We start from the raw sequence: 24,346 nt of genomic DNA, 5'->3' as shown, positions 1-24,346 counted from the left end.
GCGCTGTCGATACCACCCAGCACCATAATACACATAGCAGGAGGAACAACACACTTTTTCTCTCTCTCTCCTTCTCTCGTCTTCTTTTTATAAAAGCGGGAGGATACATTTTAAAAGGAGTAAATTGGAAAATCAAATGAGGGCTTTAGGTAGCCGTGGAGATTTGCCGAGCTGTCCGCCAGTGTCTGGGGCTCATCTATCATGTCCCACAAGTAGTCAATTCCTCCAGTATCTGTAAATGTTTTCAGATATTAGCCAATTTATATGCTCCGAGATTCATCATGGAAAATCAGCTTTAACAGCGCACATTATCAGGAGCCGTCTCTTTCCTGCTCCGTGACGTTTGATGAACGAGTGTCCTTCCGCAGCTCAATGGCTTGTGCATGGGAACGATGAGGGGGTGGTTGGGTTCGGGTGGGGGGATATGCAGGGCTTGGTCCCCTATGAGGAAAAAAAGGACTCTGTTTTTTAATTAATAAACAAACTTGCCGAGGAGCTCATCAGTGTCGAGGGCAATAACGACCGCCATCCATTATTGTTTATAACGGTCCTCCCTCAACAAATGTTGCCTTCTAATGAGCTTTTTTTTCTTCTTTTTTTCTTTCGCATAATGACTTTTTCACCCTACTGGAACAAGGGGGAGAGATGATACAAATGAAATGAGTAAGGAAAGAGAAATCAAGCAGGGTTACTAGTTACGTTCTTGTGGTTACAGTACCGAGCTACCTACCTTGTAGCATTGAGCTTTTTGTTTTGTGCGTTGGAAGCTCGACTAAACGGGATGTTGTGGTGTTTCTTTGACGCTAGCTGTTTTCTTTAGCAAATCCCAATGGGAGGTGAAGTGTTTCTTTCTAATGTTCTCCTCCCCACTCCTGCGCCTTAGATGTTGATGATATGATACCTCAGTCAGAATTGATGCCAACATGGGACAATTACAATACATTCGGTGTATATTTACAAGGTGTAAAGTCATGCTGCAGGCTTTGTTCTCTGCATGTTTGGCTGGAACATTTTGTGTGTGTGTGTGTGTTGTTGTTTTGTGATGATCTAGTGTATGTATTTATGTGTACGTGTCTGTGCGTCTCTCTCTTTGTGTATGTGTCTCTTTCTGTGTGTGTGGTGGTGCAGCTCACGGCGCCGTGGTGTGCAGTGCTGTGCGAGGCGGGGGTGTCTTTGAATAAATGTATGCTGATATTCGACGGAGGCTGCAGCGATGCGAGGGAGACGGGGATGCTGGGCTGGGCCCTGTTGTTATTTACTGCCGTGTTTGCGCACGGCGCATGGCGGGCGATTCCCGGCCTGCAAATGGCATTAAGGCCGGCCTGTGATGAATGAGCATTAGGGTAAAGTCATTTTAAAGGCAGCCTGATTTATTAGCGGCCTGGTCTTCCATTTTCATCAGGTCATTGCTTGGCTTGAAACTCCACAATGTCAGCTCCAAGGTCGCCCTCTTTATGGCTATTTATAACCCTATCTCTCAACAACAACAAAAAGACCACGAAAAGAAACAAACACTTATCATGGCTACTCTGAAAAAATAGCGAATGAATAACAAGATGGAGGGAAAGGGAGCATGTTAGCATATCGCTAAACTGTATACGTGTTAGTGTCGTATTACTGTATGTGAGAGACTAGAATGTGGTGATGGTCAACCTCCTATTATGAGTGCTAGTAAGAAGAGCTTTAGTGGTGGCCGTTTGCCTTCGGGAACGTTTATTACACATGACTGTTTCGCAGAAGCAGCGTCAAATCTATAAAACTACCATTAGGATGGGGGGGGGGGATCAATCAAAATGCCATTAAAGTGGAATAAGTTGCCAATATTGCTGATGTGGTTGTGGGTGCTTTGATTTTCCTTCAGATTATTAGGCACAGTCGAGTAGTGACTTTGTTAAGAGAAACGAGTGTTGCTGGCGAGTAATATGTCTCTCGGCTTCATCAAGTTTGCTGCCTCATATTTCCCACTGTATTGATTATCCATTATCATTTGTCATGAGGTGTCCTAACTCGAGGGGAAAATATAACCCTCTTTCTTCATTGCCGGCACTGTCTGCGCGGGAGCATGGTATGGATCTGCGTGTGAAGGTACCAATCTCTGAGAAAAATGAGCAGAGACATAAAGCACAGCCCTGAGAGAGAGAGAGAGAGAGAGCGGGAGGGAAAGAGAGAGGGGAGTGCTGACTGGGCTTTGTTCTCCCTCCACTCGTTTCTCTCTCAGCACTGGGAAGAGCAGACGAGGGATCATATTTGTTCTTCCTCTGCCGGGGGTGTGATAGTACACAAGAAGACTAGCATCTATGAAGGAAGGAAAAGAGAGAGGGGAGGAGGGAGTTTCTGAGCGTTTTATGTGTTCTAGCAAAGATCTCGTCATAATGAAGGTTCTGGTTTAATAGAGGCTTGTATAGGAAGTCGGGTCTTATAAAACCACAGTCCTTTTAAGTCGATTTTATTTCACTGGACGCTGTTCACTCCTCTTCCTCTCCTTTTCTACAAACCCTTCAAATTAGACTTCCTGTCTTCAGCCCTATCTACCTACACATCTCCGGTAGAGATTCCCTAGCTAGCTGTGTTTTTGGACAGGCTCCATTCACGTCTGAAATATGAATAGAAACATTCCCGAGATTGTCAGTAATGCAGTGAGTCTGTCACGATCGTGTGTATATATCATTAGAATGGCGCGCCTCAACCATTTCGTCACACAATGATACAATCCATTTAATCCCAATCTTTTAAAAAATGATTTAAGGAATTTTTGCTGTTGTAGTAATAGGGAATCAATCTGACGGCTTGCAGCTCACTGATTTATAATGTTCGTAGAGCTTGAATGGGGATGAGAGAGGCAAAATAGTAATCATTCATAACGTAGATAAACTACATGGGGCTCCTGTGCTCTCGAGTGAAACTTTTATCTATGGAAAATCTCAGTAGGCTCCATGCAGCCAGGCAGGTCGATGGACTAGGCTAGAAATCCTGCAGTAACACTGGCAGCAGCAGGGTAAATCTCAGTAGGCTCCATGCAGCCAGGCAGGTCGATGGACTAGGCTAGAAATCCTGCAGTAACACTGGCAGCAGCAGGGTAAATCTCAGTAGGCTCCATGCAGCCAGGCAGGTCGACGGACTAGGCTAGAACTCATGCAGTAACACTGGCAGCAGCAGGGTAAATCTCAGTAGGCTCCATGCAGCCAGGCAGGTCGATGGACTAGGCTAGAAATCCTGCAGTAACACTGGCAGCAGCAGGGTAAATCTCAGTAGGCTCCATGCAGCCAGGCAGGTCGATGGACTAGGCTAGAAATCCTGCAGTAACACTGGCAGCAGCAGGGTAAATCTCAGTAGGCTCCATGCAGCCAGGCAGGTCGATGGACTAGGCTAGAAATCCTGCAGTAACACTGGCAGCAGCAGGGTAAATCTCAGTAGGCTCCATGCAGCCAGGCAGGTCGACGGACTAGGCTAGAAATCCTGCAGTAACACTGGCAGCAACAGGGTAAATCTCAGTAGGCTCCATGCAGCCAGGCAGGTCGATGGACTAGGCTAGAAATCCTGCAGTAACACTGGCAGCAGCAGGGTAAATCTCAGTAGGCTCCATGCAGCCAGGCAGGTCGATGGACTAGGCTAGAAATCCTGCAGTAACACTGGCAGCAGCAGGGAAAATCTCAGTAGGCTCCATGCAGCCAGGCAGGTCGATGGACTAGGCTAGAAATCCTGCAGTAACACTGGCAGCAGCAGGGAAAATCTCAGTAGGCTCCATGCAGCCAGGCAGGTCGATGGACTAGGCTAGAAATCCTGCAGTAACACTGGCAGCAGCAGGGAAAATCTCAGTAGGCTCCATGCAGCCAGGCAGGTCGATGGACTAGGCTAGAAATCCTGCAGTAACACTGGCAGCAGCAGGGTAAATCTCAGTAGGCTCCATGCAGCCAGGCAGGTCGATGGACTAGGCTAGAAATCCTGCATTAACACTGGCAGCAGCAGGGTAAATCTCAGTAGGCTCCATGCAGCCAGGCAGGTTGATGGACTAGGCTAGAAATCCTGCAGTAACACTGGCAGCAGCAGGGTAAATCTCAGTAGGCTCCATGCAGCCAGGCAGGTCGACAGACTAGGCTAGAAATCCTGCAGTAACACTGGCAGCAGCAGGGTAAATCTCAGTAGGCTCCATGCAGCCAGGCAGGTCGACGGACTAGGCTAGAAATCCTGCAGTAACACTGGCAGCAGCAGGGTAAATATCAGTAGGCTCCAAGCAGCCAGGCAGGTCGATGGACTAGGCTAGAAATCCTGCAGTAACACTGGCAGCAGCAGGGTAAATCTCAGTAGGCTCCATGCAGCCAGGCAGGTCGATGGACTAGGCTAGAAATCCTGCAGTAACACTGGCAGCAGCAGGGTAAATCTCAGTAGGCTCCATGCAGCCAGGCAGGTCGATGGACTAGGCTAGAAATCCTGCAGTAACACTGGCAGCAGCAGGGTAAATCTCAGTAGGCTCCATGCAGCCAGGCAGGTCGATGGACTAGGCTAGAAATCCTGCAGTAACACTGGCAGCAGCAGGGTAAATCTCAGTAGGCTCCATGCAGCCAGGCAGGTCGACGGACTAGGCTAGAAATCCTGCAGTAACACTGGCAGCAGCAGGGTAAATCTCAGTAGGCTCCATGCAGCCAGGCAGGTCGACGGACTAGGCTAGAAATCCTGCAGTAACACTGGCAGCAGCAGGGTAAATCTCAGTAGGCTCCATGCAGCCAGGCAGGTCGACGGACTAGGCTAGAAATCCTGCAGTAACACTGGCAGCAGCAGGGTAAATCTCAGTAGGCTCCATGCAGCCAGGCAGGTCGACGGACTAGGCTAGAAATCCTGCAGTAACACTGGCAGCAACAGGGTAAATTATGGTAAACCTGACCTTGGTGTTTATCTACTTTGTTGATCATCCACCTTTTTATCTCCTCAGTCACTGTTACATTTCTAAAAGGTTTGTGATATTTGGATTGGGGCGTTGTTGGGACTGGGATGACTAACGATAGTTTGTGTGCTGGCTCTCTCTCTCTGTCCTACTCGCAGCCTCCAAGCAAGTCCTCAACAACATGCTACGGGAGCCGTCTTTGATTCCAGACCAGGCTTTAGCCAATCACGTTTACCAGGTATTTGAATTATACGTTTATACTGTAGCAAATAACATTATAATTCCACACAACGTAATTTAATTATCACTGAAATAGTGAATGTGTGTTATTTGTTCTAAATGAATCCGTACTGTATCTCTCATGTTTAATGTCCTGTAGCAAGTCTTGCGTGTGTGAGTTAAAATTCAGAAATATTAAGCATGATTCCCTTTTTAACGGGTGTGTGGGCTTCTTTCTTCTTTCCCCCTGCCTGGATGCTGTAATATTTCTTCCCCCTCTTTTCAGTGCACAATAAATGACTGCTGTTATGGACCACTGGTAGACTGCATCAAACAGTATCCTTACCCATAAATGTTAAGCCTGAAATTGACGAGGAGCTATTGAAGGGGATGAGATGTGTCTGGTTTCACCTGACATAAAAGTTCTGCTTCAGAGGGGAAGTGTTTCATCCTGACTCCCCACCGTCCCCGTTGCCGGGGTGGAGGAGAGGAGGAGGCGGCTGATGTAAATGCATTTCTCTTGTTCACAGAGTGAATCAGGCCCAATGTTCTATGCCACAGGAACGGGGTAGGCATGCGTATTCACAGCCATTTTCTATTTACTTCCTGTGGGATAAGTGGCTCTTGAAATGTGACAAGTCCAATAGAACAAATGGACCAGGAAGGGGGATACTGTAAGTCGAGAAATTAAGCAAAGTTGAAGATGTTCTGGGCCCCTGAAAATAATTGTTTGAGTTATCAGCAATAGAGTACATTGAATGTTGTTTTGGCAAATATGACTTTCTACCATTAGAAAGGTGTCTTCTTCTGCCATTATGCTACATTGACCTTTCCCTGTTTGCCTGTTCACCTGCCTGCTCAGTAAAGAGAGCAGTCCGAGTTATCAGCACCATGGAGAGTTCTTGGCGTGTCACTGCCACATGAAATATAGCCCTCCTAGCTACTACCCCTCTCTCTCTCTCTCTCTCTCTCTCTCTCTCTCTCTCTTTGTCTTATTCTATCACACTCTTGTTCATTCTCTCTCTTTTTCTCACTTGATCATTGTCTCTCCCTCCCTATCAGTGCAGCAGTGCAGGCCCAGTGATCAGAGAGTGGGAGATGGGCAGTCATGGGCTGTCAATGCCAGGTCACCACCACCACTACCTCCTCTCTCTTTCCCTCTCTCCCAGATAGGAAGGCGTGGGTTGGGGCAGCAAGAGGGCGCAATGGGGGGGGGTCTATTTGAATATTTAGGGGCAAGCAGCTGGGGAGTGCTATGTTTGCGTGGGGCAAGGATCGGGGTGCGGTGTGGCGGGGGCTTGTTCTCTGTTCAGGGGCGGTCAACCCTGTCCCATCCTGCCCTCCGTCCTCACCCCCCCCCCCCTCACCTTCCTTTCACCCTCCTCCCTCCAGCGTCAACTCACATTCACTCACTCCGCCACGGCCAGTTCATGATAACCGCCCCACTCCTATATGCTTTTGGAACGGCTCCATGTGGACATCAGAAGATTGGCTCTGCTGCATGTGTCACTCAGGGCATGCATGTATTAATCGCCTGTGTGTGTGTGTGTGTGTGTGTGGGGCGGTTTAATGCCTGAAGGAGTTTTAGCATTTTGCCAAAAAAGCTAATTATGCATATATCTGCCCCTTCATGAATGCAGAATGCTTTCCACAGTTTCCCTTAATTCACAATGGCATTTATTCTAAAGGCGCATTTATTGTTTGATTTTTCATTGTTACGAGCAGTACGGTCCAGAGGCTCTATGCGTTTTGCCAAATTGGCATTTGCTCAACATTTTTGTTTCCTCAGAAAAGTGAGTTTTCGTAATCTGCAGATTTGTTGTTCAAGTTCAATTTTGATGGATGGCCATAAAACCCCTGCTCAGATTATGTTGGGTAGGGGCATATGATACGCATATACAGCACATAGCTTAGCATGAGAGCTTAGTAGCTGTCTCATCCGATGTCAGGTTGATGGGTAACTTCAGTCCCTGTAGTAACACATACGCACACCCTTACATACTCTTAATTCACGCACACTCTCACGTTGTTGCCACAGCAACCCTTTTATGGGAGGATTGCCGTTTCCATAGCAACCCACCTCCCAGGGGGAAAAATAAGTATTTTTTTTGCAGTGGAATTTGATGGATTTGTAGGGAAACTGTTATTCTCTCTCGAATGCAGTTGGACTTATCATTAATGAATGGTAAATGCTGTGCCATTACAATGTGTTTTCAGGCTATGAGTCACAACCAGTATGTGCTAGATTTGATCTAGACTCTCGAGCGACATCCATGTTTATCCTTTGAAAAGTGAGTAAAAGTGACTTGAGTGCTGGTGGGTGTATTCCTTAACCATTCGCCCCTAGTGCTATTGGCCAGGAGGCCGAGGTGCTCCTACGTGACAAACTGAAGGAGAGAAACCTGTCCTTCTTAGGTAAGACTACAGCTCTCTCTCACACACCACAACAGTTAGCTAAAGTAATCTGGCCATGCGTTCTGTGTTTTCACAGGAGGAGAGTTAAAAAAGGAAATGTGTACACAAGTGATGTAGTGGGTGTTATCTCCCATTGATTTACTAACAACTAGGAGCTGTGTTATCTAATACGCTGTATGTTTAATTCATGCGCTAGCCCAGTATGAATATTTGATGAAATAAGAGCTTCAAAGATACTGACCTAATGTTTGATACTCAGGTTTCCTCACTCAAATGGTTTCATTTAGAACATTTTACAAAATGGTCAGTTTCTGCCCAGATTTATTTTCCTCCTCCTCCTGAATGGGGTGGAGAGACATGAAGTCGTATCTGTTCCTTTAATATTAATGCTGTTTAAGTGTTCATCTTCAGTATTGTAGTCTCATGAATAGATTATTCTAGGAAAGGGTTTTGCTTATACAACACAACCCACATAGCTGAATTCATGTTGAGTAACATGTTTCTGAGTACGGACGAAATACTCATGTAATGCAAGTATCCAAACAAATGCCCTGGTTTTAATGTTGTATTAGCTATCAAGTGTAGTCTGTTTTTAGCCATAATCACACTGTTGACCATAACAATTGGTAATTTCCCCTCAAGCAATGCTAGAGGCTTTTCAAATGTGTTTTCTACTTTATTGTGGCCTTCCCTCCCATCCACTATTGTCTTGTCCAGAGAGTCTAGGTTAAGGTAGTGAGTGTCCAGGTGTGAAATTGTTAGAGGGAAATTTCCCCCATCCACTCCCCTCGGTCAGATGAGTGATGAAGGGGGAAAAAAGTAATTCCCTCTGTCATTAAGACGATATCATTTATTTGGGCCTGGAGTGTTGACCTTCCTCCAGGCCTGCGTGGATGACTGTTCTAAAACTGTCACGAGTTTAGGGGCCTCAGCATGGCGTTAGGGGCCACAGAGGCAGCCCTGCCTCACGACACCTAGCCTGATAAATGGATTGGAAATAAGCTCCCCTACAGTCGGGACGGGCCATTCATTTTAATCAAAGGTGATGTAAAAAGGGGATTGGCGCTGCATGACAATGTCAACAGCCCTGTAGGTGTTAGGAGAGAGACCACACCGCCCCTCCACCACCAGTATGGGCCTCTGGCTGTAGGCTGCCTGCCACAGACCTTCGCCTCTCCTCTCTCAACCCTCCACCTCGAGACCACTCTCCGCTCTGTCCCCCTTTCTGGCCCATTAGTCGAGCTTGGCTGGTGACGAAGAGGCAGGCCCCCGGAATTGAATGACCTGGTCAGACTGAGTTTTAAATCAGGTGTTGGGCGGATAATGGGCGAAGCGCGCCAGGAGTCAAGGACAATGGCTGCGGCCCGTGCAGGAAGGGGTCAGGCTCACAGCGGCTGTAAGTCCAAGTCCCTTTCTTTATGCTTTATGACTCTCAACCATCCCATCTACTGCTGCTGCTAGTGGAGCTGTGGAGAGTGGAGTAACTACCAGGCTTTATACCTCCACCATCCCATCTACTGCTGCTGCTAGTGGAGCTGTGGAGAGTGGAGTAACTACCAGGCTTTATACCTCCACCATCCCATCTACTGCTGCTGCTAGTGGAGCTGTGGAGAGTGGAGTAACTACCAGGCTTTATACCTCCACCATCCCATCTACTGCTGCTGCTAGTGGAGCTGTGGAGAGTGGAGTAACTACCAGGCTTTATACCTCCACCATCCCATCTACTGCTGCTGCTAGTGGAGCTGTGGAGAGTGGAGTAACTACCAGGCTTTATACCTCCACCATCCCATCTACTGCTGCTGCTAGTGGAGCTGTGGGGAGTGGAGTAACTACCAGGCTTTATACCTCCACCATCCCATCTACTGCTGCTGCTAGTGGAGCTGTGGGGAGTGGAGTAACTACCAGGCTTTATACCTTCACCATCCCATCTACTGCTGCTGCTAGTGGAGCTGTGGGGAGTGGAGTAACTACCAGGCTTTATACCTCCACCATCCCATCTACTGCTGCTGCTAGTGGAGCTGTGGGGAGTGGAGTAACTACCAGGCTTTATACCTCCACCATCCCATCTACTGCTGCTGCTAGTGGAGCTGTGGGGAGTGGAGTAACTACCAGGCTTTATACCTCCACCATCCCATCTACTGCTGCTGCTAGTGGAGCTGTGGAGAGTGGAGTAACTACCAGGCTTTATACCTCCACCATCCCATCTACTGCTGCTGCTAGTGGAGCTGTGGAGAGTGGAGTAACTACCAGTCTTTATACCTCCACCATCCCATCTACTGCTGCTGCTAGTGGAGCTGTGGAGAGTGGAGTAACTACCAGGCTTTATACCTCCACCATCCCATCTACTGCTGCTGCTAGTGGAGCTGTGGAGAGTGGAGTAACTACCAGGCTTTATACATTTTGTGCAGTGGCAGTACAAGTGTCAGATGTAGCTAATGTTTTCGCTGTTTTCTGCTGTCCTCGGCTGTGTCTTGGTGCTTTTCCAACACTGAGCTTTTGTTATCAGTGTGCTGCGGTGGTAAAGAAAGGCATCTTGGATAAACTATGCTGGTTGGTGTGAAAGACCTACTGGATTTCTGAAAGGTCAATCTAGGGAAGATAGAAACCAAGCCAATGCTTTTGAGTGGATACAACATTATGAATGTTGCATTGTATCACTGCATGCTGTCACCAAATAAGTGTCAGCTTTTCTTTAGGTCTTTCAAGGACTATAATATGGGGAAATGTCAAAATGCTAAAATTACTGTGATTTCTGCAGATGAAAACCAACTGCGAACCAAAGGTTATGACAAGACGCCTGACATTATTCTGGAGGTGCCAATCGGTACGTATTTATTTACACGATAAATGTCAGCGGTGTTATTTCATTTTCACTTGTAACTGCTATGGTCAGTTAGCTAAAATAGCTAGCCTTTACAGCTCTTTTGGATATGATTACAAGTGTCAAGCCTTTGTAATAACAATACACATTCCCCTTCCATTCTAGTTGATGTCACTGAAAAGCTTCAAGGTCTATTTAGCAAGAAAATGTCACATGTCCGCATCCAAATGCTAGTTCTATTGCTTGATTATACTGGCTGATTAGAGCTGACTATAATATGATTATAGTTTAAACAATCCACTTGTGTTTTTTTTATAGTGGGTGGATAGACATTCTAAAGGACTGTTCTCATTTGGAAAACATCTTAGGCCTGAATGTAAAGGCAGGGTTAGACCAGGGTAAATGCACAGATCTATCACCTTTTTGTGTTTTCTTGTTTCAGCTGTGGAAGGCCATATTGTCCACTGGATTGAGAGCAAGGCCTCGTTTGGGGACGACCACAGCCATCGCACCTACCTGAACGAGCAGTTCTGGAGCTACTGGAACAGGTACGTCTTCTCGTTGATTTCCACACTGCATGGCAAAACCACCCAAACCTGCAGTATACTACGCTTGTAGTACACTTTCTAACATCTTCCAATCAAACCCCTTTTCACATCATTAGCCGCTCCCGCCTTTTTTTGTCTGTTGAAGGTAGGTCACGCCTAGGTCATATAGCTGTGTGTAGAACAACTTCCTTCAAATGCAGGTCATATCCACTCCAAACATCCCCACCGTGTAACATTACCCACTTCCTCCCGAAGAGGGTCACTGCATGGACGTCCGTGTAGTAGGACTAAATTACAACACGAGTCACTTCCATTAAGAAACGTCTCTGGGGCTGGATTGTTTTCCAGACGACACAACACATTGTTGGAAGGGAAACGCGGTGAAACGGAAGGGTGATTAATCCCTTCGACTCTGTTGTCATGAGAACCCCTGGACAGGAATGAGGGAGGGGGGCTGGAGAGTCCCACCCCGGGGAGGAACGGAGGCGTGCTGCCGGCCTCGTGTAGAGGCCCTTGCATACAACACAGGACCTCTTGTCATTGTCTCCGAGTAGTGCTCACACTCCAGGCATCTGCCAGGGAGTCTCAGAGAGGGAAGCCAGGCCCACGACGTCTCCTTCGAGGAGTTGTTTTAAAACAAACTGTAGCGACAGTGGAGGGGAAGTGAGGAATGAGGGGTTGTAAAACAGCCGTTTGTGAATTCCGCTTTCTCAGAAGATAAGTATTTTTTTCATCTGGTCAGCAAATTTACAAATAGTGCTCAAGTAGAAATCTGTAGTCCTTGGGTTGTACTGGTGAAATGATCTATAATGTGTACCAGAGAATCATTCACACCGTTGTGGCTCAAATAAACCCATATCGTCCCTCTGAGCACCCAGACCGCCCGCCTGCCTGGCCAGTAAGGGCTTCTCTTACTCACTCACCGTGTTGACGGCTTCCATAGTGCCAGGCGCCATGGAGACCCCACCTTACAGGTTTAGTAACCAAGTGACCGACACAACAACCCAAGTGTGTTTTGTGTCAGGGCATGGCGGAATAGAATTGAGGGGTGAAGGCGCTCGCGCGTGGCCTATCTCTCCTTGCCTCGACCATGGCTTCCAAATGCACCGAGCCTGAAAGGTCACACCCAGCGCTCCTACCCCCCCCCCCCCACAACTTGGCCACTACAGCCCCAACCCTGGCCCCACTCAGCTGTGACGGCCCGCTGACACACAGTGATATGGCGGCCAGTGCCGGAAGGTTCCAGCCACCCCATGCTGTGTCCAGAGACCAGGCAGAGCCAGGCTGTGTGGAGAGGCTGCAGCAGAGAGAACAGCCTTAATTTGATTGGTTAACTGATAGTTGTCACTTTGTCTAAAAGGTCATAATGGCGAAGTAATATGATTTAATCTGTTTTCCAGCAGTGTGATAATGACAGTTATAATTGACAGCAATTTGTCAGTCTCGTATGTCACAAATATAACTACTTGGATTATTTTGATGATATTACCGATATTTATATTAAAAGGTAAATTAGGAAACTGAGGTGGAATAGTTTTACAGCAGGAGAGCGTTAAGCATGTGTATAGACAAATGACTTCCTGATTGACTTAACAGATGCCATCTAACCAAACATCTGCCTTCCAGGGAGGATGATTCAACAATATACTGAGCAGTGAAATGAAAGCGACTAGCAGGATGCCAAGGTCATAATCAACAATGTGTTTTAGTTTCTCAGTCTAATATAGTTTTATTTGGAAATGGCATGCTTCCCAAAGGCAGGGGGATAGAAATGTTCTGAGCTCTGTGGCATTTGATAATGCTGGCGACCCCAAGAACCCAATGTCACTGGAGTGTGACACTCGAAGGACCATCTTTGATGGCTGCCATTTTTAGTGGGCCTCATTAAAGCCCCTTTAAGAAAGTTGTTGACCAGAAAAAAAAGTTTGGCCCGGGTTCCAGAACATTCCGAGACCATGAGGGGATGAATGGCGTTTTAATGAGAAAACACTTGAATGAAAACTGTCTCAGTCGATCAAATCTGACATGATATACGAGTCAAAGTTTGAGAGATGTGTCTTTTATTCCTATTAGGTCCTATGATTAGTACCACAGGCAGCACGACACGGCAGCAATAACAGCAGACGACTGAGACTTTGCCTCTGTGCCCAGCCCAAGTACATGTAGTCTATTCTGTTATTGTTATATTGAGAGGACAATAGTACTTATCCATCTTTTTATTTTTTATTTAACCTTTATTTAACTAGGCAAGTCATTTAAGAACAAATTCTTATTTACAATGGCGGCCTACCCCGACCAAACCCTAACCCGGACGACGCTGGGCCAATTGTGCGTCGCCCTATGGGACTCCCAATCACGGCCGGTTGCGATACGTCTACCTGCTTCAACAGAAGCTCTTGGTATTAAACCAGAGTTATGGAATACAAAACGGATAAACTGATTGGAAGATGGCATCTCTAAGCCTAAGAACCTAAGATATCTGTCCATTCCTGTCTTCATTGGTATTCAGTGCAGTGGCCTTGTCGGGGTGCGTTAAGGAACTGACAGTGTAGATCCCATCATGTCAGCCAACAGCCTGGTCAGATAAACGCTGTCGTGTCAAAAAACATGTCCGTTTCTTCAGACCCCACCTTTCCCAGCACCCTTGTAATTTTTAATTGACATTTACTGCTGACATTTTGAATGCGTTCCCTCGTGTTGTTAGGCCTGCATGGCAGAGTCTGAGAGGCATGAGCTGCCCCTGCACTTAGTGTGTGTGTGTGTGTGTCGAAGGGAGGAAGGCAATGAATTGTGGGTCACTGCATTGTTTGCAGTCACAACCATGTCAAGCCAGAGAGCGAGAGAGCGAACAAGAGAAGGGGAGCGAGGGAGGGAGAGAGAATGATGGGGTGACATCATCCTCCCTTCTCTTCTCATTAGCGGTATCATTTCATGTGACGGGTCCTGGAGGGCTGAGGGCCTTTGTGTTTGTCCATTCCTTCATTCAACCATTCTTCAAAGACAGGTTCCAGTGGAGGCAGTCCCAGCCCTTTGGTTTCCCTTCTACATGACCTTGTAATACCACCGCCACATTGTGGAATGACTTCACTACTCCTGACTGACGTTTACAGTGATTTGCTTATTTTTTCATGTATTTCCCTCCCTGCCTTTAAACCGAACTTCAGCACACAGGGCTCGCTTTAATTGTTCTTTGTTTGCCCTCCAGCCTTAAAAAGGGAGCACCGGCTGTGTATTTCCTCGAAACGAAACGAAAACACAACATAACTAATTTTCCCTCCAAAGCCCTCACCAACAGCATTCATCATCCAAACAATAGTCTTGCCAACACACTAACCTCATAATAAACCCCTCTTCAGCGGAGTGAAGGGTAATGACGCTGAGCCTCGCTATGAGGCTCCGCGAGACGAACGGAGGAAGAGACTGGCGTGTTCAGGCCCAGTGCCTGGATGAGATGGCACGACATTGCCACGGCAGCCATTGGTCTCCTCTACCCATCAATCTTTTGCTGCTGGCGTTCCAGACTCCGAGCCAGGCAGAGAGAGAGACAGAGGCAGCCTACTGAATGGGCAAATAATTGAGTTATCAATCTCCCCCAACTATCCAGAGTTGCATAAAAATTATTCACCTGCCATTGAATATTACACAAATAATGAGCCTCCTGTGTGTTTTAGGAGAAGTGGGTAAGGTTTCTTAAGGAGCTGCCCCCGTCGTTCCTCCATGATAATGTAAAGCAATTGTTGGCAAAGGTATCCTAATAAATGCTGGGTGGTGGGGATGTGTTTGTTCTAGATGTATAGTCATTTATTATGCAGACGTTGGTTGGCAATTAGCCTTTGTTTGTGTATCTGAATGTGCTCTGGCGGTCTGTCATGATTTACAATGCTGTACGATACGGCTTGTAATGGTTTTGTTTGACTCATTGATTTAGGCCATCTTGTTGGGTGTCTTCTGAATGGATGATGTGTGTATCGTTTCTTTGAGAGGAGACAGGGGACTGGGCTGAGGGGTGAATGTCCATCTGGGATGCCAGAGTCTCTCCTCTGATCTGGCCATTGGTGTTACTTAAAAGCAGCATTTCTGACAGGGGGATACAAAGTGCTGATACCCGTTCTCCCTCCATCTATCTGACGCTTGTGGTCCAATTATTCTTTAGGCCTGTCTGTTTAATGACCACAGTGAAATCTTGATCGCCAAGTTCACATTTTTCAATAATTTCCCAGACACTCAAGTAAATCATAATGTAGCTTCGGTTTTACCAACACATCTCACTTTATCTCTAAATGATAATGCATCGGCTAAACAAACCCCCAAAATCTAATTTTCCACAACAAAAGCATTTTTCAGTCATTGTGATATGATATTGGTACAGATTAAAAGGGCAAGTGTAGAACTAAATAATTAAATTCCGGCTTCATCCCCCACACCATACAGGACGATGAACGGCCTTTGTGGAAATGAGTGTGATCGCCGGCCCACTCTCTCGCTTCTACCCAAAGTTAATCAGCTGTGCAATTCGTAAACTGCAAATGTGTCAGAGTTGAAAATGTTAGCGCTCCTAATGGAGGCTTGAAAAGGTTACATCTGATAAGAAGCTGTCAGACTTCCACAAAAAAAACTGATTTATGGCGTTATAATGGGACAATATGGCTCATTTCTCCCTCCTATGAAACAGGGGTGAAGACTTTTGGGTTTGCCATATACATCATCACGTTGACCACTTGCCTGTTGTTGACGTAGATGAAACGCACTCTCTCCCAGTAGTATCTTCTTCCTCCCTCTTTGTTCTAATGATGTCATACTGTTTCATATTATGTTATTGTCTACAGATTACACATAGTTTCCACATGTCAATGCTCATTCTTAAAGATCCACTATGCAGAAATGTCTCCACCGTTTCCTGGTTGCTAAAATTCTAATAGTTCACCTAATTTCAATTTATTCGACAAAACGAGCAAGTATAGTGTAGAGAATCATTGTACCATCTAAACCACTGAGAAATATATTTTCCATAACCACTAATATAGTATTTGCAGCTGTTTGAAGCTGGTGTACAAAACCGACAGTAAAAGATCAAAAATGAAACTTAAAAATGGAAAGCATAGAAATATCATAAACAGAACAGATCTACTGCTTCTTAGATTTGCTTTCACTGTGAATGACACATCTTTCCCCCATAAATGAACAGAATCTGGTAAATCTGCTCCGTGACACCTTGACTAACGAACAAATAGAGAGCTGTTTTATGTTTGATTTTATATTAGTTGACACAGCTGCAATCGGACATCTTGATTAATTTCAGAACTTTTTCCAATTATTTCAGACACAACTGTGTGCTACCGTTTTTACAGCAGAAATTGCATGATCATTCTGTTATAGTCTTAGCATGGTCAATCTGATAGCCCTGACATCAAATTAAAATTTGAATGTAAGAAATTGCTATAATGTATTCATTTTTAATGGATATGTCCATCATTTTGTGATACATCCTTAAGCAGCAAGGCCAGGAATGTCTAATTAATAAATTGTAATGACTTGCTCTCTTGTGGACAAGCCTTGTTGCGTTCAGTTGATTATGTGTCTGTCTCTATAGGAAAGTGTTATGGTTGGACACTATGAGATACAGGATAAGGTATGTTTGGTTAGGAGAGTATCCTTTGTGCATTTGTGTGTACAATACACAGTGTACCGTGTGAGTGTGTACATGTGTGTAATGCTGTGTATGGTGCACGATGTTGTGTGTGTGTGTGTGTGGTGGCAGTTTATGGGTAAATGGGAGTGTACTTTTGGCCCAGTGGCAGAAGCAAAGCGGGGCCATCATAGAGCCAGAGCAGATAGAGGTTGTCACCTGAGTTGGGGGCCGCAGCCAGCGCTGATCCGATGAGGCCAGACATTACAGGGCCGTCCTCAGGAACAGGGCCCCGTGCCTCTGGGGTGATTGTGTGACAGGGACAAGACCTGTGTCGTGCCACACCGCACCTCGCCACCTCACCTCGCCACGAGAAACATGTGCAAAGAGGACAATAGGCACCGTTGGGCCATTCCAAGACTGTGGCGATAGTGATGTTGATTCACGGTGTCGGGGTTCCTTTCTGAGAAGGACTCCTGTCATTTTCAGCGACGATAGTCCTACGTTAAGAGGACATACTGAAGTGATTGTGTTACTTCTTTACGGACAATGTTTTCATACAAAGTCCAGGTGTGGATGAGTTAATTTGACCCATTCACTGTGAAAGTGTTGACATCAGCTTTTCTGGGTAGAAATGTCCGTAGTCCTCCCGACATCGTCTTATCCTCCCATTCATAATGTTGTGGATACCCCATGTGGAGTTGGAACGTGCTCCATTTGATTGTTTCCTTTGTTACAACATCCTCTTGGAGAATATACCACAGCTAGAAAAACAAGTCCACAATGGAGGTCCCCGGGGGCTTCCAGAGAGTCTTTCGGGCCACAGCTGTAACACATCACACCGAGCTGGAAAGCTACATCGACTCCTGTATAACACGAGCAACTCCGAAATACTAATGGCAAATGACAAGTAGGCTTGATGCTTTAAGGATTTCATGCTTTTAAGGACGCACATTTGGGTGCATTGTTTAAGGCGTCTGGGGTGTAATCCTCAACACTTCAGGTCTCCAGCAGCCTCGGGATTTAACCGCTCGGCGTTAAGCCTCCATGTCACCTATTTATTTGACTGGGTTTGTCTCTGCCTGCCTGCGCATTATCCAAATGTGTCGTTTAACGTTGAGGGCGGCTGCGAGTGGCTTTGACACGGCGGGCGGTGTGTAGAACCGAGAAGCGGGACACAAAGAGTCACCCCAGCGTTAGGGGGATATCCCCAGCCTTGCCGTGTGACAGTTATTTTAAGACGGAAAAGAAAGCCTTCAGTAAATGGAAGAGGCAACATGAGCAACGAGCCTCATGCCTCACCAACAGATTTCTGTTTGGTTGCGGAACTTCTCTCTCTCTGAAAATGAACTAACATTTTTTTGTCAGCCTTCAAGATTTATGTCATCAAGACTTGTAGAGCCATGCGTGTTATTTAACAACAACAAAAAAGTATTTTTCTTCTTCTTCTATGGTTGACCTTCCGGGTTTCATTCCAGGCAGAAGTCAGCAGCATTTGTCATCCCTGTGAGATCCTGTCTAGGGGGCGCCGCACAGAGAGGAGTGGGCCTGGATTAGAATGGCTTTTTTTTAAAACCCAATTATACAGGAGAATTCTGATGGCTGGAATTGTTTTGAGCAAACGCGGGCCCCTGACCCCCCCCACAGACATTGGGGCCCGGTCGTGGTAGAACCGACGTGGCGGGAGACGTGCACTGTTATTTCCCTGACACAAAGATTGCCTTGTGAAAAATGGTGTGTGCACGCCGAGCAGAACGACCACTCAATCCACTGTATATCACACCACACACAGGCCAGTGCACACACACATTGCACACGTTGCTGTCGGAAATGTCTGCATGTATAGAAAGCTACAAAGAGATGGCTGAAGATAGTAGGATAATTATGGCTGTGTGGGCTGGGTGTTGGCATATGAAAGCTGTGCTATTCTAGCATGCCGACTCAAGCCATTGTAGGGAACGGCAAGGGTGGCTTGAATACATTTTTATATACACACACATACTGTTAGGAGAGGGTTGTTATAATGTAAAGTATTTCTAAGGGCCCTCAGATAAAACCCCTGTAAGTGTTTTATTTTATGTGGCTCCACAGTGGGCTTTAATAGCAGCCCAAAGTCAGAAACTTTGAAACGGCTTAATTGTGGGGCTACGGGTGCAGAGGAGGGCAGAAAAGGTCCATAAGTCATCAGATATATCCCTCTATTGTACACAGAGGGCTAAGGAGAGCACTGGACCATGAGCCTCATGGCTGTCAAGAGGAAATGGAGGCGGAAAGAAGGGGATCCATACCCTGCCTGCTCCACGTTCTCCGGCATGGCTTTACAGCTAAAATATGCCCAATTGAACGGAAACAATCTGGGCTTTTGTTTTTCTATCTAGCAACATTCCCGTGACATTTGAGGAATTGCATTAGGTGTAGAGGGAGAGGTGTCCCCCCCTTCTCCTTCTCTCTCTCTCTCCGGTTGAAATGGAGAGAAGAGGAATGCATATTTTAGTTCTGGTTGTGCTTCAAGACATTTCAAGTGTTTAGCAGCTTTTTGTGGAGGATTACTTTTCCCCCTGGTATTTTTGATATTCATAGCCACTTGCATGTAAGTCTGATTTTACAGTAAAGTATGGTAATAAAGTGGTGATGGTTAAGTTCATCTTCATTTTCACATAATTTGTTGATATATTCATTTTTGGTCTTATATTTATATATTAATCTGATAAGGACAGACCACTAAATGCAAATATTTACATTAGTTTGAGTCCCCCCAAAAATCCATGTGTTGAATAAATGTGATAATCTAGAGAACATAATGTTTTTCCTTTTTTGTTTGTTTTAAAATAGCAACTCTCTAACACAGTTGTCACTCATGGTCTTCCTAGACCCATCACTCATAGTGTGGTGCTGTGAGCTGGTGATTAGTTCTTTATAGATAAGCCACATAACTGCTTCCTGTTTCTAGACCCACTGTACCTTGCTCAACCCTGTACTTTTTCTACTGTGTATTTCCCTTCACCCCCCTCTGGGTTTTCTGGGCACCCGTGCCGTACATTTCCCCAGTTACACATCTTGACGTTATAATCAAGGACCAGATAAATTACGCTGTAGAAGATTTCTTTTCCTAATCTGGAACAAATTTAGTACAAAGTGGAACAATGTGGTACGTACCACTCTGCCGTGTCCGCCCACACACTACAGTGTGTAATAATTCAGCCTGTGATGTTTTCCTAGATCTCTTTTCTGTTACAGTGTGACCTCTGTGTGTACTGACCTCAGAGAGTCACACACATGAAGGTCCTTGGCTGATTTGTACCCGAAAAGAGTCTTTTGAGACTCAAAGGGCGACTCGGGGTCAACCAAAAGTTGTTGTTTTTTCTCGTGTTTTTTTTTTACGGAACCCATGGTTGCCGAGAGGTCTTCTTGAATAAATCACAATTAGCGAGCAGCCTTCGCTACGAAGCAACTCTGACTAATAGGAGGGTTATAAACGAAACTCTGAGAAAATAAATGTCACCAAACACCAGTCGCTCCTTATTTCCAACCTAATCAACAATGTCAGGAGAATAAATTCATTTCAGATATTTGCAATCATTTTGTAAAAGTTCATGTTATATTGTCTCCATTGTTCAGTATCCTTTAATCAGAATGGTGTTCAAATGTAAAGCTTTTCAAAAAATGAATCAATATACAGTTATGATGCAGTTTTTCATTATTTTGCCTCCTTTACCTACCTTGGGCTCTTTTAGCTTATCTGCACTTGAGTAATGCATCGAAAGTGTACAAAATGAAATCTAAAATGTAGATGTAATGTATTAGATAAGACCAGTTATACATCTAACGGAAACCCTGACATTGTTTGATGGATGTACCATAACGCAATATATTCGGTTGTGTTATATCACTGTATTATTTCTCAATAATGATATTAACAGGGCTGTCAGATAAATAGATACACCCATGTAATACACGTTAGTACTTGTCTTTTTCTACGCTGGCTTGGTATTTGCTGAAGAGATTCAGCAAAACCAAGTCCCCCCCCCGACCCTGCTCCCAGCACTCTCCTCTCCCGTCTCTGGTTTGAGTTTCACGTCTCTCGCCGGCCTGATTGCCTGATAGTTTTAACATCCCTGCCCTCGTAGCCATCGGTGGGAGTGGCGTGTAATCAAAGACACATGAGGCGCTAGCGTCCAAGCTTTGACATTCTGATTTCACTCATCAATTCTGGAGGGCTAATGTACAATATCTATCAGGTCAACAGATTAGCCTCTTCGAAGCCTCGCACATTATATAAACGATTAGGTGAAAGGCAGTCGGGCACTAATCTCAATCTCCTATGATAAATAGGTCCCACCAACCAGAAGTCCTTGACTACAGATATGTCCTGGTAATGTTCTTTATTTTTTTGTGGGCCGTAAATGAGGCCCAGAGTGCAGACCTTTGTGGCCGGGGCTTGAAAGGGTTAACAGAATGGTATGATCCACTGTAATGTTTCATCAGATGCGGGAGGTTGAAACGGACAAGGGATATCCCATCCTCTCCTTTGGACTGATGCCCGAGAACCGAGGCAGACATATATATATATTTTTTTTAACAAGTGAAACACAAACTGTCCGAGTTTGGGGCTTTGAGCGACTCCCGTTGAATGGCGGCAGCGGAGACGTCAAAGAAATCCATTTCTCATTTTGAGGGATCTCTCTATCAGCTGGCGTGTAGGCTTGCGAATCTTGGTCCATGTTAAACCCGGGGTCTGTCTCTTCGATGACGGCTGTACGTTTTAAGGTGACCAGTCTTATTTTTATTATGGCCGTCTGTGTGTCAGGAAGGTTAGAAATGAGGGGGCAGAATAGAGTTGTCTGGTGAAAGGACTCTGATCAAAAGTGCCACTTCAATTTGAGCACAGCTGCGGCTAAGCCAAGGCTGGCTCGCTGTCCAGCCCGGCCGTTCACGTTCTCCTCTCCTCAGACTGGAATGAATGTGAAAACAATTAACTTCAGACAGAGTTGGGCCCGTCCATTTCTGATCCCAGCAGCAACTCCCACTCACTCAGTCAATGTGAGCTTTATCATACTGTAGTTTTGTCATGCACTCAATTTTCAGATACTGTTTCAGAAACTTATAGTTTAGCTTTTAGTTCACCGGCTCAATACTTTCTTCCTTCTGTGTGGGTCGACAAAAATGGCATAATCTCATTATGAAGAACAAACCTTAGGTCAACCATGACAACATTGACTTCACAGAGAGTATTATTCAATTCTTACTATCTTGCACTGTTAATTTGAATCACATTTGAAAAATAGGTTTCTTGATTGCATTGGCATAGGAAAGGGCAGTCCACTACACCTCTCCTAATTTGGCGTTGAGGGGGTTTAGCAGCTTGGGGAACTCTATCCTCTGAGTTGCTGACAGTCCACAGCCTCCTGAGTCCCCACTAAGCAGGGTGTCGCGGTCAGAGAAAAGACTACCAGCTCCGTTTTGAGTAATCGTTGTGGTTTGAATTAGAAAAGGGGAAAAATGCTCTGAATAATTATCGCAAAACATTTTGCCTCAGCTGCCTGGGTGAAACTAAACACTGGTGTAAAACTTTTAAGCAGCTCTTATTTTCTCGCCCGTTTTTCTATTGTAGCGCAGAGTTCATGGGAAACTCGCCCCGGGGTTACCTGCAGCCTTGCAAAGTGATGGGGGAAAAATTGTCATGGCCACAAGAATGTTTTTGTAGTTAGTTGAAATATGACTAACCTTGTCAAATGTCATTTTGAATGAGAAAGCAAACATATTTTAATCAACGTTTTTGAAGCGGGGCATTTTAAACCGTTGACTCCGGCAGAAAGGGGTCAGCTAATTGCATCGTTTGATGTCATGTTTGGTCTCCCTCCCCATTTTGATGGCACTGCGTGGAAAGTTATACTCTTGCCCCTCCTCCACACACACACACACACACACACACACACACACACACACACACACACACACACACACACACACACACACACTATTTCTTATACACACACACACACACTTTCTTATACACACACACACACACTATTTCTTATATACACACACACACACACACACACACACACACACACACACACACACACACACTATTTCTTATATACACACACACACACACACACACACACACACACACACACACACACTATTTCTTATACACACACACACACACACACACACACTATTTCTTATACACACACACACACACACACACACACACTATTTCTTATACACACACACACACACACTATTTCTTATACACACACACACACACACACACACACACACTATTTCTTATACACCACACACACACACACACACACACACACACACACACACACACACACACACACACACACACACACACACACTATTTCTTATACACACACACACACACACACACTATTTCTTATACACACACACACACACACACACACACGCCAAGCAAATGGAAAACCACTGAAAGGTCTTAACATGCTCAACGCTGTAATCTTCTCCAAGTGTTTGCTGCTATTTCCTGTCGGCCCTCTTCTCAACTTCAACCTCCAACTCTTCCCTGCATGTATCACCCTTCCCACACTGCTCTGACAGGACTGGAGGGGGACCAACAATGTCCCTCAGGACTCGGTCCTCAGTCCGTGTCAGTCTCCTGGCTGGCTCGCCACCACATCACCCCTGGTCTCTCTCCACACCATAGCTAAACACGGAGGGAGCGCTCCCTGCTATGCCCTCCAGCGGGCTCGGCTCAGCCTTTAACTACACAACGGCCCGTATCGCTTTGGCTCTCTTAATTACTGTTTTAACAGCACAAGAGGAGGGGGAATATACATTGTAAATTGTGTTTGACAACGTGGGTTTAGTGGTTTTGTCGTGGCTTGTCTTGAGTTATTAGTCAGACTTCCACAGATAAGGCCTGATGCTGAACATACCATGGTGACCATTGTAGGAGCAGGGTCTTATCACTCCCATTGATTTAGGGCAAGCCCCCTGTGACAGAGGTCGCTGTGCACTAAAGCTATCCATCATCCAGGTTTGATTTCTGTTCAGGCCTGTCTCCAGGTTGTCTACATGTAGACAGTCTGCTTGACACGAGGGCGGAGGGTTGGGTTGGGAGGGTGGCGCAATGTGGAGTTTACGCAAACAGCCTGTTTTAAGACATACAAGTAGTGATCACTTAAAGGAACATGTGGTTATCGGTTGACTTGTGTATTTTAAATTGGTGATTAAGAGTGATTTGAACACGAGAAGGCCCTGTTTGTTTAGTTGGATTTAAAAGACTGGGCTGATCCATAGCCTATTTATCCCACCCTACAATGGCCTGTCAGAGGTGGACCAATATTACCTTAATCCTTCATACCTCACAACAAGCTACATCTAATGCATTTATTTATCAGATATGTGACATAATTGTAAATTCTGATGCTTTTCCCACACTTTATTTCCCCAAGGCTCCAAAGCTGTAGGCTATCCCATATAGATATTTGCTTTTTGAGATATTTGAGATGTTCAGATTTTCCACTATTTAAATGCAAATGATAATTTTGTACCCAATGATAAATAATGTTATTCCTAAACTCTGCAGAACAGTATTTTCTCTTAGCAGGGGTATTTTCCCCCACTCGTCTCAAGATGGGTATTTATTGCTGTTAGTGTCGTTCATGGCCAGACTTGTAACTTTTGGCTTAAATGTTGTATTTACTCTGGCGTCGATTTAGGAAATCATACTTTCAAATATGCTATGATTCGTAATATTGATTTGTCATGAAAGTGATTTATTTCACTTTTATTTTCCACAACTGCTGCAGAAGTCGTAAAGCTGTCAAAGACTGTCCTGGAGT

General features: G+C 45.4%; 1 protein-coding gene across 3 annotated transcripts in view; it reads left to right on the top strand.

Moving 5' to 3' along the window:
- Window positions 1–24,346, top strand: part of cdin1 (CDAN1 interacting nuclease 1) — a 104,171-nt gene that overhangs the window by 30,775 nt on the left and 49,050 nt on the right. For all 3 annotated transcript variants that reach the window (XM_064926928.1, XM_064926929.1, XM_064926927.1), the window contains exons 7-11: window positions 5,038–5,117; window positions 5,385–5,434; window positions 7,446–7,513; window positions 10,272–10,337; window positions 10,777–10,882. In XM_064926928.1, coding sequence (XP_064783000.1) covers window positions 5,038–5,117; window positions 5,385–5,434; window positions 7,446–7,513; window positions 10,272–10,337; window positions 10,777–10,882 — 370 coding nt within the window. The remainder of the gene's footprint in view (window positions 1–5,037; window positions 5,118–5,384; window positions 5,435–7,445; window positions 7,514–10,271; window positions 10,338–10,776; window positions 10,883–24,346) is intronic.

The sequence above is a fragment of the Oncorhynchus masou genome, chromosome 21 (genome assembly GCF_036934945.1).
Source record: "Oncorhynchus masou masou isolate Uvic2021 chromosome 21, UVic_Omas_1.1, whole genome shotgun sequence".
Lineage (NCBI taxonomy): Eukaryota > Metazoa > Chordata > Actinopteri > Salmoniformes > Salmonidae > Oncorhynchus > Oncorhynchus masou.
This window is presented reverse-complemented; position numbering and strand designations above follow the sequence as displayed.